The sequence below is a fragment of the Schistocerca piceifrons genome, chromosome 5, assembly GCF_021461385.2.
Source record: "Schistocerca piceifrons isolate TAMUIC-IGC-003096 chromosome 5, iqSchPice1.1, whole genome shotgun sequence".
NCBI lineage: Eukaryota > Metazoa > Arthropoda > Insecta > Orthoptera > Acrididae > Schistocerca > Schistocerca piceifrons.
Window position 1 is genome coordinate 76,532,226 of NC_060142.1, and position 16,234 is coordinate 76,548,459.

Consider the following 16,234-nt stretch of genomic DNA (forward strand, 5'->3'; position numbering starts at 1 on the left):
CGTTCCCTGAACTTGACAATATTTTGCAAAAAGAATGGTATGAGAGTCCTTTGTAAACTGTACTATATCTGTATTTATCCATTCCGACATGGTATGATATTCCCTTGTAAACCGTACATGACCCATATTTATCCATTCCTAAACGATTGGAAACTATTTTGAATGCCAAAGATTTCCCTGCACCATATTGGGCATCGGGATATGTTATGTTTCTGGTGTTTCTGTGTTTCTGTCCATTGCTGTAAATTATAAGCAACAGCCAGCTAACCTACAAACGATTATATTATGAGTTATGTGAGTATGATAAATAATTTGTTAAATCTAGATGTTCCAAATCAACACTTTATCTGTAGAGTACTGAACAAGAAATAGTCGACAAACAAAGGATGAGTCAAAACAAAACAAGTTCGCCTACATGCTGCCAAAAGGTACTCTCATAAAACAAAAACAAAAAACAAAAAACAAAACAGGAAACAAAGTAGTGTAGCACATATTGTCGCTTACTATGATACTGACAATGTAAAATACAGAACTTGTGTGGTGTGGAAATTAAGAGCCAGTCCTCTAAAAAACTTTTTGTCAATGTTACCTAAATATAACATGTTCTATCCTTCTATCCTGAAATGCCAAGTACTTGTAACTAAGCATTCCCCCTCCTTCTTTATTGTGCGACTGAAATAGCTGGGATTCTGCAACCATCTCAAACATAATTTTTAACGAGATTTTTGCTTCCTTGTTCGTCTCTTCTGACATAAAATTTATGTTATTGAATACAATCAAATGTGGCTCATTTCGAAGAAATATTCCTTACACCTTGCATGACTGTGTTGTCACGTCATGTGGAAAGGAGATAGCAACGGGAAAGTTCGAAGTGTGCGTGTCAGCAAGTGAGAGTAAACTTAAACAAAGGGATGGAAGCGCACAATATTCAGGACGAAAACGCTTTCCTGCATATGGACCAAGCTATTTTGCGCGACCTCTAGTGTTAGGAGTCTTGTCCTTTCACCCCCCCCCCCCCCCCCCCCCCCACGTCCACAGCTCGTGGTCGTGCGGTAGCGTTCTCGCTTCCCACGCCCGGGTTCCCGGGTTCGATTCCCGGCGGGGTCAGGGATTTTCTCTGCCTCGTGATGACTGGGTGTTGTGTGATGTCCTTAGGTTAGTTAGGTTTAAGTAGTTCTAAGTTCTAGGGGACTGATGACCATAGATGTTAAGTCCCATAGTGCTCAGAGCCATTTGAACCATTTGAACTTTCACCCTCCTGGGATTTGTGTCCAAGAAAATAACAAGAATTACTTCCCTCTGGAAAAAAATTTCATTATTTGTCTGCATCAAAATTATCCCCTTCAGAATTGCCTGTTCAATAGTACACATTCACGACGGCGCATTCTCCAATTCCAAAACATTTCTGCAACTACATTTTTGGAACAGCTTTCGACTCTCTCAGCGATGCATTTTTAACCTCATCTAAGCTTCTAAAACGACGGAAAGTCACATGTAATCATGCCTCAGGAATATGAAGGCAGAGGCATCATTAAGGTTTTGTCTCTGACCAAAAATTCACAGACAGTTAACTAAGCGTGAGCAGGTCCATTATCATGGTCCAAAAATCAGGAATGGTTTCGCACAAATATGGGCTTGCCAGAACGTTACCACTGTCGGTTGAGCCTTAGTTTCGACATTAGTTAAGTAAACCCCTCAGAACATATCTAGTACGTCACACGTAAATTTATGTACAGGGCGGCCCACTTAAACGTTTCAGCGCAAATATCTCTGGCACAACTACAGATACTGCTGACCAGTATGAATGTAAGGCAGGGGCTCATGAAAGAAAATACTACGAGACATTCTAAAACGTAAGTAAATATCAGTTTCAACACAAACTTTTTTTTTAAGTGGACGCTCCATATTATTTCTTACGTAATCAATAATATGAAAAATCACAAAAAGAACAGCATTGGTTGCATCGCAGAACATCAATTACATCCCGAGAAATTGCAAAGTGAAGTTGACGCATGCAATAAACAAAACGCACTGCTACTGCACATCCAGAGATGGAAACATGAACCCCACGTTGCTTGTAATAGCGATGTGATTGACGTATTGCGATGCAACAAATGCTGCACTTCTTGCTGTTTACATTGTTAATCAGTGGACTGGAACAATACAGGTGTCCTCACACACAGTGAAAAATAAGGAAAGGGGTGGGCTCGTTCGTTCTTTGTTGATTTTTACGACAGTACAAGAATGGACATAAAGGTACCGAATATCAATGACAAGGGTAAACATCATTAATGGCTGACCGAATAAAAGGGGTAAATTATAGTTGTATGAAGTGAGTGGACATCTTATTGTTTTCAGTTCAGTTACTAAAGGTAATTGATAGAAATACTCAATGAGAAGAAAAGAAATGATACTTTCATTCAAATACAGTAATTATACTGTCTATAAGAACGAAGTCATTACCGAACGCACTTCCAAGAAGACGCACATGGGGAGGAAATACAGTGTCATAATAACATTCACCGGTGAGTGTGCCGTGTTCAAAGATTTGGAGGTCCGTACGCCCATGGAGCATTATGCCCCTCACACTGTAACATCTAGATTACCCAAACGATCATGTTCGACAATGCTCCTGTGCACATTACATGTTCCCATCTTTCGCCATGTGAGGGTGTAATATTTCTGGCTTATTCAGCCATCATATTAGGCTCCAGGAAGCTATTTCCAGGGCAGTGGAGATGCAAGAAGCATAGAGATGACGCAATGTGGGATGAGGTACCGGTGACAGATGTTAGATTCGGTACCATTCCCGTGAGAAAGACTGCCTGCATGATGCTGCTGCTCTGTGATTGGCTGCTGTGTTCGGCGGTAGGGTGCCAAAACGTTAAACTTTGGTTCCTATTATTAATTAAACCTGTCATCCAAATTACTTCATTTTTTTAAATAAATATCTCTCAACAGCCAGCTTTCAATCAGTCATTTCAAAATTATTAAAATCAAAGTATTACTAAAACAAAAGACTGACGATATTACTGCCGATGCACTTCGGTGGCGTTCGGGTCACGCCTTGCTGGCTTGGCGCGCGAAGTGTCTCGGGCAGTCCGGCTCTCCAGTTCTGACCGTTCCAGTAGACAGACATGTTGTCTGTTATAGCAGTATTTGATTCATGCAATTTTATTTACTACAGTTCCGACCGTCGCTAGGTACAGACATGTTGTCTGTAATAGTAGTATTTGATTCATGTAATTTTGTTCTCCAGTTCTGACGGTTCCAGTAGACAGACATGTTGTCTGTGGCAGGATGTATTTCATGTTATTTTAGCCAGATATGATCACTGTGGAAAGATATGTTCAATACGTAGTGATCAAGAATAGTTTCTCCTGTCTATATCAATAAAAACGCGAGTGGCATCCCAAATGAGTTATAGTTTATTCGCAGCAGCGGTTCCTTGTGAAGTTAATTTCAGGCTCAAGAAAAAGAATCCACGACCTGCGTGCTGTTTTCTGCGCTGGGGACATCATCATCATGAAGACAGCAGGTTAGTTAAGTGTACAAGAACTTACGTATTCCACACAGATCAGTGGAAACAACTAGGCGCCTCACGTGTACTGCATGCACAGTACAAAGGGTGCTCAGTGACACGTCATCTGCAGTAATGCAGAGGAGGTGAAGAAGGATTAAAGTATTAACACTATCTCACTTTTATTCCTTTTCCTTGCTAAGGGCACTTCCAGCATTGTCGAACATGATCGTTTTGGTGACCCAAGTCTTATGCGGTGGAAAGGCATATTGTTGCATGGGTGTTCTGACCTCCAAACCTTTTTATAAGGTACAATCATTGGTCAGCGTCATTATGACACTGCACTCCTTCACATGTGCGTCTTTTCAGAGGTGCAGTCGGTCCTGACTTCATTTTGTGGACGACAATGCGCGACCGCAACAAACTGCGCAGGCAGAGGAGCTCCTGGAACGAGAGGACATTCAGCGGACTGGCCTGTCCGTGCCCCCAACTTAAATTCCATCGAGCACGTCTGGGATGCGTTGGAGAGGCGTATTGTAGCATGGTACATGCACGAACGACCACCCACCACTTGTTGGCCGAGCTGGTGGAGAACTCCTTGACAGCCTTGTGGCCAGTATGTGAACACAAGGCAGAGAGCGCAGTGCCGTCCGTGGGGATCACGTACCATATTTAGAACCATGTCCCGCCTTTTTAATGTGCAGGGGACCATCATAAATCACAGTGACTTCAGTGAAATTACTGTCTTTCAAAAAAAGTGTCATTTCTACTAGTCTCATTTTATATTTCTTTCAAAAAAAGTGTCATTTCTACTCGTCTCATTTTATATTTCTTTCAATTACCTTCTGTGCTAAACTGTAGCAGTTCTTTCCATCTATGGTCCAAGTTCGATTGAGCTATGTTATTTGGCAGTGATGGATCAGGCAAAACTTAGTTATGTTCTTAATTTGCACACCACAGTGTAAAACAGATATTTTATCACAAAATGCGAGAGCTCTAACAACATATCCGACAATCTTTCCATGTACATGCAATCCATTTTCTTTTTTTTTCAATAGAATTTCACTCGCCTCTCCCTCTCAGACTGTGAATATATCCCTGAAATGTACCATTCCTTCCTAGCATAACCTGCCCTGCACTATTCATCCTATCCAAAATGAAGGCTCGAAGCTGCCCTTTACTTGCCCAGCTGGCATCCCACTCCTGTCCAGTACCTGCATGCCAACTATCAGCTCCTTCCCACAAAAACCATCTGCACGAACAGTTCGACGACGTTTGTAGCAACATGGACTATCAGGTCGGAGACCGTGGCTGCGGTTACCCTTGGCGCTGCATCACAGACAGGAGCGCCTGCGATGGTGTACTCAACGACGAACCTGGGTGCACGAATGGCAAAACGTCATTTTTTCGGATGAATCCAGGTTATGTTTACAGCATCATGGTGGTGGCATCCGTGTTTGGCGACATCGCGGTGAACGCACATTGGGAGCGTGTATTCGTCATCGCGATACTGGCGTATCACCAGGCGTGATGGTATGGGGTGCCACTGGTTAAACGTCTCGGTCACTTCTTGTTCGCATTGACGGCAATTTGAACAGTGGACGTTACATTTCAGATGTGTTACGACCCGTGGATCTACCCTTCATTCGACCCTGCGAAAACCTACATTTCAGCAGGATAATGCACGACCGCATGTTGCAGGTCCTTTACGGGCCTTTGTGGATACAGAAAGTGTTCCACTACTGCCCTGGCCAGCAAATTCTCCAGATCTCTCATCAACTGAAAACGTCCGGTCAATGGTGGACGAGCAACTGGCTCGTCACAATACGCCAGTCACTACTCTTGATGAACTGTGGTATCGTGTTGAAGCTGCATGGGCATCTGCATGTGTACATGCCATCCAAGCTCTGTTTGACTCAATGCGCAGGCGTATCAAGGCCGTTATTACGGCCAGAGTTGGTTGTTCTGGGTACTGATTTCTCAGGATCTATGCACCCAAATTGCGTGAAAATGTAATCACATGTCAGTTCTAGTATAATATATTTGTCCAATGAATACCCGTTTATCATCTGCATTTCTTCTTGGTGTAGCAATTTTAATGGCCAGTAGTGTATTTAGAACCATGTTCCGCCTTTTTTAATGTCCGTGGGACAATCATAAATCTCGGTGACTTCACTGAAACCACTGTGTTTGAATAAAAGTGTCATTTCTATTCGTCTCATTGCATATTTATTTCAGTTATCTTCTGTGCTAAACTGTAGTAGTTGTTTCTGTCTATGGCCCAAGTTTGATTGAGCTATGTTAGTTGGCAGTGATGGATCAGGCAAAACTTAGTTTCGTTCTTAAGTTTTGCACACCAGAGTGCAAAACAGATATATTATCACAAAATGCGGGAGCTGTATCAACATATCCTACCTTCTTTCCATGTACATGCACTCCATTTCTTTTTCCAATCGAATTTCACTCGCCTGCCTCTCTCAGTCTGTGAATATATCTCTGAAATGTACCATTCCTTCCCAGCAGCACCTTCCTTGTCCAATTCATCCCATCCAGAATGAAGGCTCTAAGCTGCCCTTTTCTTGCCCAGCTGGCATCCCACTCCTGTCCAACACCTGCATGCCAACTATCAGCTCACCGAGCGAGGTGGCGCAGTGGTTAGCACACTGGACTCGCATTCGGGAGGACGACGGTTCAATCCCGTCTCCGGCCATCCTGATTTAGGTTTTCCGTGATTTCCCTAAATCGCTACAGGCAAATGCCGGGATGGTTCCTTTGAAAGGGCACGGCCGATTTCCTTCCCCATCCTTTCCTCACCCGAGCCTGCGCTCCGTCTCTAATGACCTCGTTGTCGACGGGACGTTAAACACCAATCTCCTCCTCCTCCTCCAACTATCAGCTCCTTCCCACAAAAACATTCCTCGTCCTTTTCCATCCAACATCGTCTCCAACACCTTCCACACGCCAATCCCCACTCACAGTTACAAGAAGCCCACAACACATCATACTCACAAATTTTTAGAATATACACAATATCAGTATCATCTTCTCCATAAACATCATCATCTGTATTTTAAACTCAAGAAGTGTTTTATTTTAATCCAAACAATTTTATAAAAATCATTTGCTGAAGAGCACCAACAGGGGAACTACCAGCCTGCCCCATTGGTGATGCTGGAGGAATGTAAATAACTACGAGGGTCACTCCAAAAGAAATGCACACTATTTTTTTTAATCCGTCTTTTATTCTACGTGTTTGAAAGTTTTACAGTGTGTAGATACATCCTTTAGGAACAATATTTTCATTTCTCCACATAATTTCCATTCCTCTCAACTGCCTTACGCCATCTTGGAACCATGCCTGTATACCAACACGGTAAAATTCTGGACCAACCTGGTGGAGCCACTGTTTGACAGCTTGCACAAGGGAGTCATCATCTTCAAACCTTGTTCCACGAAGAGAATCTTTCAGTTTCCCAAAGAAATGATAGTCACACAGTGTCGTCACATATGCATCAGAATTTTTGGTGGTTCCACTTGGCATGATGTCCACAAGCAAGAATCCTTCGGAATCGAAAAACATTGTAGCTGTAACTTTTCCAGCAGAAGGTGTGGTTTTGAATTTTTTTTTCTTGGGTGAATTTGCATGATACCACTCCACGATTGCCTCTTCGTCTCTGATGAAAAATGATGGAGCCATGTTTCACCACCTGTCACAATTCTTCCACGAAATTCATCTCCACCATTCTCATACTGTTCCAAAAGTTCGCTGCATACCGTTTTTCTTGTTTCTTTGTGAGCCACTGTCAACATCCTGGGAACCCAGCTGGCACAAACCTTTTTTAACGCCAACGCTATCAGTATTCTACAAACACTTCCTTCCCCTATCCCAACGTAGCATGACAATTCGTTCACTGTGATGCGTCTGTCAGCAGTCACCAATCCGTTAACTCTCTGCACATTGTCTGGAGCGTGTGCAATACGAGCCCTGCCGCTGCGAGAACAATCCTCAATATTGCCGTGCCCGCTTTCATCACGTTACCTGCTTGCCCACCGACTAACTGTACTGCGATCGACAGCAGCATCTCCATACGCCTTTTTCAACCTCTTGTGGATGTTTCCCACTGTCTCGTTTTCACAGCACAGGAATTCTGCGACAGCACGTTGCTTCTGACGAACGTCAAGAGTAGCAGCCATCTTGAAGACATGCTGTGACGGCGCGACTCACAGGAACAGGTTGAAATAAGTTTCAAAACAAGCGGGAAGGATGTAACTACAAACTGTAAAACTTTCACACATGCAGAATAAAAACTGTATTTTTACAAAAATAGTGTGCATTTCTTTTGGAGTGACCCTCGTATTAAATAAAAAGAATGTGACTTACATTCATCCCACGCCCCAGTCATAATGGATTATGATTTCATATCTGAAAGTAAGAGTCAACTGACAATCCAGGTGGACATCAGTCCAGGTGGGGATGGCTTGTAGTGCCGAATTGAACCATTCAGCATTAATGAAGTACATAAAAAAATGGTTCAAATGGCTCTGAGCACTATGGGACTCAACTGCTGTGGTCATCAGTCCCCTAGAACTTAGAACTACTTAAACCTAACTAACCTAAGGACATCACACACATCCATGCCCGAGGCAGGATTCGAACCTGCGACCGTAGCAGTCGCACGGTTCCTGACTGCGCGCCTAGAACCGCAAGACCACCGCGGCCGGCAATGAAGTACATAACCCTAGTCTTTAATGTGCCTTTATATTATTAAGTAGACAGCCACATTTGGGGAAGATGTGTGCCTAGTTTTCGGCTGTGCTGTTCGTGATGATGAGGATGGTACTCACGAAGGCGGCCTTGTCCAGCGCTGGCGGGACTCGCATGGATCCCTGCTGCACCAGCAGCACTGCCAGGTGGGTCAGGTACACCGAGTAGCAGAGGCGCGACCACGGCCGCAGCACCGGAGCCTCCAGCGCCGTGCCGATCCACCCTGCAACACATGTTAAGAGTACACATTTTAGCAAGAGTTCAAGGAACTGCTGGCGCTCTAATTGTAAAGTTGAGTTTTGAAACCTTCCTTAAAAACTGAGCTTCGTTCCATTCACTACCCATGCATTGTCTGATCAAAAGTATTCAGACGACTATTAACGGACATTAACATGGGCAATGTCCATTTTCACGTCTATGATGGCCTGAACACTGTCAGGGGCACTTGCAGTGAGATGTCTGAATGTATGTGAAGGAGTGACAGCCCATTCGTGCTCAAGAACCGAAACCAGAGAAGGTAGTGATGTTGGGCGCTGCAGTCTTGAGCAAAGTCAGCCTTATAATTCATCCCAAAGATATTCCATTGGACTCAGACCGCGACTCTGGGCAGACCGCTCCAGGAATGTTACAGTCTGTAAACCATTGTCTTGCAGACGCCGTTTATGACGGTGCATTGTCATGCTGACACAAATAAACATCGTCTCCAAACTGTTCTACTACTGTAAAAAGCGCAATTTTCTGTGCAGTACGCTCATCTTCTTCCCCTATAAGCATTTTCTTAAGCTACATCTACATCTACATCTACATACATACTCGGCAATCCACCATATGGTGAGTGGCGGAGGGTACCTCGTACCACAACTAGCATCTTCTCTCCCTGTTCCAATCCCAAACAGAACGAGGGAAAAATGACTGCCTATATGCCTCTGTACGAGCCCTAATCTCTCTTATCTTATCTTTGTGGTCTTTCCGCGATATATAAGTTGGCGGCAGTAAAATTGTACTGCAGTCAGCCCCAAATGCTGGTCCTCTAAATTTCCTCAGTAGCGATTCACGAAAAGAACGCCTCCTTTCCTCCAGAGACTCCCACTCGAGTTTCTGAATCATTTCCCTAACAATCGCGTGATGATCAGACCTACCAGTAACAAATCTAGCAGCCCGCCTCTGAATTGCTTCTATGTCATCCCTCAATCCGACCTGATGGGGATCCCAAATGCTCGAGCAGTACTCAAGAATAGGTAGCATTAGCGTTTTTATAAGCGGTCTTCTTTACAGATGAACCACGTCTTCCAAAAATTCTACCAATGAACCGAAGACGACTATCTGCCTTCCCCACAACTGTCATTACGTGCTTGTCCCACTTCATATCGCTCTGCAATGTTACGCCCAAATATTTAATCGACGTGACTGTGTCAAGCGCTACGCTACTAATGGAGTATTCAAACATTACGGGATTCTTTTTCCTATTCATCTGCATTAATTTACATTTATCTATATTTAGAGTTATCTGCCATTCTTTACACCAATCACATATCCTGCCCAAGTCATCTTGTATCCTCCTACAGTCACTCAACGACGACACCTTCCCGTACACCACAGTATCATCAGCAAACAGCCGCTCATTGGTATCCACCCTATCCAAAAGATCATTTACGTAGATAGAAAACAACAACGGACCTACCACACTTCCCTGGGCACTCCATATGATTCCCTCACCTCCGATGAACACTCACCATCGAGGACACCGTACTGGGTTCTATTACTTAAGAAGTCTTCGAGCCACTCACATATTTGGGGACCAATCCCATATCCTCGTACCTTAGTTAGCAGTCTGCAGTGGGGCACCGAGTCAAACGCTTTCCGGAAGTCAAGGAATATGGCATCCGTCTGATACCCTTCATCCATGGTTCGTAAGATATCATGTGAAAATAGGGCTAGTTGCGTTTCGCAAGAGCGATGCTTTCTAAAGCCGTGCTGATGCATGGACAGCAACTTCTCTGTCTCAAGGAAATTCATTATATTCGAACTGAGAATATGTTCGAGAATCCTGCAACAAACCGATGTTAAGGATATTGGTCTGTAATTTTGAGGATCCGTCCTTCTACCCCCCTTATATACAGGCGTCACCTGCGCTTTTTTCCAGTCGCTCGGTACTTTACGTTGGGCAAGAGGTTCGCGATAAATGCAAACTAAATAAGGAGGCAATGCAGTAGAGTACTCTCTGTAAAACCGAATTGGAATCCCATCAGGACCTGGCGATTTATTTATTTTCAACTCATTCAGCTGCTTCACAACCCCAGGGATGTCTATTACTATGTCCTCCATACGGGAATCTGTACGAGACTCAAACGGCGGTATGTTTGTACGATCCTCCTTGTGAAAAATTTCTCAAATGCTAAATTTAAAATTTCAGCTTTCGTTTTGCTGTCTTCCGTTGCCAGGCCAGACTGATCAGTGAGTGACTGGATGGAAGCCTTCGACCCGCTTACCGATTTTACGTAAGACCAAAGCACGAAAAACAATCCCACTTGGTAATAGCACCTTCTCCGTACCTCGGTGGTAGCTCTACACACGACGGCATTTACGGTTTTCCAGTCATCAGCCACAACCAAACCGTTCCATCGGATCGCCACACTCTATAAAGTGATTCAGCACTCCATCATTTCCAGTCATCCACTGTCCAGTGGAGTCGCTGTTTGCACCACCTCAAGTGTTGCTTAGCACTGACAACAGAAATATGTGGCTTACGAGGTGCTGCTCGACCACTGTATCCTACTCTTTTTAACTTCCTATGCACAGGTGCTCTGCTACCTGGGCTGATGGTGGTACTTTCGAAGCCACCAGTGTTTCGTTCCGCTGATTTCACCCGATTTTTCACACCCACCCTCTGTAGTGATCGACGGTCCCTGTCCAACAGTACATCAGGCTTGCCTGGTCTTCGTTTAGCCGTGGTTATTCCTTCACGTGTAGGTCACCAACAGTCGACTTAGGCAGCTTTCGAAAGGTTGACACGGCTGATTAAATCCAGTGACTAGTCCACATTCAAAGTCGCTGAACGTCCCTTACCAGTTCTGCTGCTACTGCTTCTCCCATCATCATCATCATCAGTGTTCTGTCAAAAGGCATGTTTTCACATGGTAGTTCTCCAGTCTGTCCGGTCTTCTGGCATCCTCTTCACGTCTGCATAATTTCCTCTTCCCCTTATGTCGTCTGTCATCTCGTATCTCCTTCTTCCTCTCAGTCTTCTCCCACAAACCAGTCCTTCCAAGTATCTGCTGGCAAGCATTCCCTTCTCAATGAATGTCCCAACCAGTTCTTTTTCCTTTCTCTTATAACCTTCAGCAGACATCTTCTCTCACCAAGCCTTTCCAATACTCTTTCATTACTCACTCTTTCCATCTCGCTTATCCTCTCCATTCTCCTCCACATCCACATCTCAAATGCTTCTAACCTTTTTTCATCCTCTCGTCTCATTTCCATGTTTCTGCCCCATATAGTGACACACTCCAGACGAAACATTTTCCAAGCCTTTTCCTTAGACCTCTGTCTAATTTGCCACATAACAGTCTCCTCTTTCTGTTGAATGCCTCCTTCGCTATGGCAATTCGAGTTTTCACCTCCTGGTGACATATCAAGTCTTCAGTTATTATACTTCCAAGATATTTAAATGCACTTACTTGGCTAATGGTAGCTTGTCCTATTTTAATATTTGACAGTCTGCGTCTTGTACTGATGACCACAGTCTTTGCTTTTGCTGTGTTTATTTTCATCCCATATTCCACACAAGCTTCGTTAAGATGTTTCAGCATGTTATTCACTGTCCGCTCACTTGCTGCCACTAATACCATGCCATCATCAAATCTTATACATTCTATTCTCTTTCCACCAATAGATATTCCTCTTTTCCCATCTAAGCCTTTCGCAATAATCTCTTCAAGGTATGCGTTAAACAACAGTGGGGAAAAGCAACAACCTTGTCTGACACCTCGTCCAATGCTGCTTCCTTCTGACACTTCATTTCCAATCCTTGTCCTTACTTTCCAACCTACTCCTTTCCTCTTCGAAATGTCCATTAGATAGTTCCACTGAACTCTATCACAAGCCTTTTCTAGATATATAAAAACATCAAAGATTTCTCTACCTTTTACCATATATCTTTCCCCTATAGTTCTTAACAGGCCAATAGCATCTCCTGTTCCTTTCCTCTTCTAAATACGAAATGCTCCTCTGCAATCCCTCTATCCAGCTTGTCATATAGCCTTCTATTCAGCATTCTCAGCAACACTTTAGCTGCATGAGAAATTAGACTGATGGTCCTATGCTCTTCACATTTTTTAGTGTTTCTGTTTTTATATATTGGTATCATAACTGTTGCAAGGAAGTCTTCAGGACATTTCTCTTTGTCATATATCTCATTACAGAGGTAGACTATTTCTTTTCTTGCCTTTTATCCCAGACTCTTCAACAGTTCTGCTGGCAAATCATCAGTTCCACATGCCTTCCTATTCTTCATCTCCTTCAGCGCCTTTTCTACTTCTGCTTCCAAGATGGTGAATCCCTTTCCATCTTACAGTACATATTGCACCTCTTCAGCCTTAATTTCGCTTTGTATTTCATCCCCCTTATACAGACATTCAATATATTCTTGCCATTTGTGATTCTTCTGCTAGAGTACCATCCGCTTTTTTTTTATTTCCATTGTATTCCTCTTTCTTTTACTTTCAAAAAACATCTCACTAGCCATTCTGTACATCATTTCATACTTACCCTCTTTCTCCATTTTCTCTGTTTCGCCGCATTTCTGTTTCATCCATTTTTCCCTTGCTTCTTCAGTTTCTCTTCTTAAGTCATTATTCATTTTCCTGTACCTCTTCTTGCCTTCTTCAGTTTCTACATTTTCCATTTTTTCCGCTCTTCCATCTTTTCCAACATATTTTCTGTTAACCATTCTTTCCTGGTACTTTGGGATACTCTAATTCCTAGTACTTCATTGGCAGAGTCCGTAAGTCCTTCCCTCATTTTTATTCATTTATCATTAACACTTTCATCAGCACTACCTCTTTCCCATTTTTCCATAAATCTGTTTTCCAAATCTGAGTCATTCTATGTTTAGTCTTTCTTTTGCTTTACCTCTCCAGAGTTTTTTCAGCTTCACTTGTATTTCTCCCAGCCGCTCACTATGAGTCAGACGCTGTCTGTAGCTGCCCCTCTGGGATACAGTCGCTAGTTGTCCACTTTCTGTACGCAAAAAGAAAAGGTGTCCCTTGTGCCAGCTTCACCATTCCGGAAGACTCTTTCTCGGCTGTCGCTGCCGTTGAGGACTTAATAACAAGAAATGACAGGAAAAGGACATGGTGAGGAAAGATTTGGGATAGGAAAGGGGGAGCGATATGCCGTTATGGGACACATTTTGTCTGGCTCCTCCCTCTGGCCTGTCCAACTTGGGTGACCCTTCTGGTAGCTAAGCTACCGCTGGCATAGCGTGCAAACCTCCTCGCCTGCACGGACAGTGCTACATTAAGGCGTTGTCCTCTGAGGAGGGCTTCCCTCACAACACAATATTCCTCAACTCGTTTTGTTCTGGCAGGACCACCTCTTCTGACATCTGGTGGTCAGTTCTCATTACATAATAATGTCTGGATACTTTTAATCAGATAGTGTGTAATGTAACGGGTCGGGGTGAGAAATGATCGCTACTGTGTAGTGGGAGCCATATTCTTCTTTGTAAAGATGGGCTCGACCCCCAATTGGGATGTATTGGGTTCTTTTCGGTGGCTTGGGAGACAGAAGTGTCATGTGGGTAGCTGTAGAGAAACAAAGTGAAGATAAGCAGTTCTTTATTAATTTATTGAGCTTGGACAGTCATTCGAGTGCGTCCTCATCTCTGGGATGGCTCGGTGTGCTCTCGTAGTATTCCCTTTTAAAGCAATTGGCAAGGCTGGTCGCAGTGTGCTTTGAATACCTGCTGCCAGGTGGCAGCGCGATGAGCTAGTGCTGCTGTACGCCGGGAGCTGATTCATCAGTGGTGGCCACGCAAAGGTCGCAGCCCTCCAGGGTCACAGGGCCGCAAGCAGTGCCTTCTCTCTTGTAGCATATCTTGGCACTGCCCAGAATCTGACTCTGGACCTAAGGCTGGAGAGCAGCGGTGGCCGGCGGGGGACTCTGGTGGCAGAGTGGTAGCCGCCAAGTCGTGGCCAATTAGGCAGTGGCCCTCGGATCGCTGTCCAGCGATGGTAGTAGGGACATAGTTATGGGATAAACTCTAAACTGCTACAGCAGAACTTGTGGCAACGACTGACGCAGGTCAGGTCCCGTTTGTGATCCTTCCATGCTGATCATGATGTACTTGACTGGACCAGGATTTAAATGGGAAACAATTTAAGTTAATGCGGATGAGTAGGAAGAACAAACGTGTAATGTTCTGTTACAGTAGTGTCCCACTTGACACAGTCAAGTTGTTTAAGTATCTGGGTGTAACATTGCAAACCGATTTGAAATTGAACGAGCATGTCAGAACTGTGGTAGGGAAGGCGAAGGTCGACTTTGGTTTATTGGAAGAATTTTAGGAAAGAGTGGTCTACCTGGAAACGAGGCCGCAAATAGGACGCTGGTGCGACCTATTCTTGAGTACTGCTCGAGTGTTTGGGATCCCCATCAGGTCGGGGATTGAAGGAGGACATCGAAACAATTCAGAGACGGGCTGTTAGATTTGATACCGTTAGGTTCGAACAACATACACGTATTTCGGAAATGCTTTGGGAAAAGTGGGAATCGCGCTTTTCGAGGAGCACTTCTGAGAAAATTTGGAGAACCGGCATATGAGGCTGACTGCAGAACGATTGTACTGCCGCCAACTTACATTCCGAGTAAAGACCACGAAGATAAGATTCGAAAAATCTCATACAGAGACATACAGACAGCCGCTTTTCCCTCGCTCTATTTGCGAGTGGAACAGGAAAGGAAATGACTAGTTGTGGTACAGTACGGTGGCTTCGGATGGTCTATGTAGTGTATTTCTAGGTGTTGTGCTGAAAGGCAGCTAGTTCAAAATGAAAAAAAATGTATGTTAATGCAGATGAATAGGAAAAACAATCCGTAATGTTCGAATACAGCCTTAGTAGTGCTCTGCTGGACACAGTCAGGTCGGTTAAATGCCTGGGCTTAAAATTGCAAAGCACTATGAAATGGAGAGAGCATATAAAGATTGTAGTAGGGAAGATGAACGGTCGACATCGGTTTATTGGGAGAATTTTAAGAAAATGTGGTTCGTCTGTAAAGGAGACTACATATAGGGTACTAGTGCGACCCATTTTGAGCATTTCAGAGGAGGACTGTTAGATTTGTTACTGCTGGAGAGAGCATATAAAGATTGTAGTAGGGAAGATGAACGGTCGACATCGGTTTAGTGGGAGAATTTTAAGAAAATGTGGTTCGTCTGTAAAGGAGACTACATATAGGGTACTAGTGCGACCCATTTTGAGCATTTCAGAGGAGGGCTGTTAGATTTGTTACTGCTAGTTTCGAATAACACGCAAGTATTACAGAGATGCTCAGCGAACTCAAATGGGAATTAATGGAGGGAAGGCGACGTTATTTTTGAGGAGCACTATTGAGAAAATTTAGAGAACCACGAATTGAGGCTGACTGCATAACGATTCTACTGCCGCCAATGTACATTTCGCTTAAGGACCATGAAGATAAGATTAGAGAGATAAGCGCTTGTATGGAAGCTTACAGACAGTGGTTTTGCCCTCGCTCTATTTGCAAGTGGTATAGGAAAGGAAATAATTAGTAGTGGTACAGGGTACCCTCCGCCACACATCGTATGACGGATTGCAGAGTATCTATGTTGATGTATGTAGATGTAAATGCCGTTCCTCCGTACTGCCATGGCGGAAGGCACTGGATTTCTTTGTCATCGTAGAAATGTCTGGAAAAAAGGTCGATGA

At 43.9% G+C, this 16,234-nt stretch overlaps 1 protein-coding gene across 1 annotated transcript in view; it reads right to left on the reverse strand.

The window, feature by feature from the left end:
• LOC124798746 (O-acyltransferase like protein-like) overlaps window positions 1–16,234 on the reverse strand; it is a 188,073-nt gene that overhangs the window by 2,974 nt on the left and 168,865 nt on the right. The window contains exon 9 of the mRNA XM_047262274.1: window positions 8,366–8,508. Coding sequence (XP_047118230.1) covers window positions 8,366–8,508 — 143 coding nt within the window. The remainder of the gene's footprint in view (window positions 1–8,365; window positions 8,509–16,234) is intronic.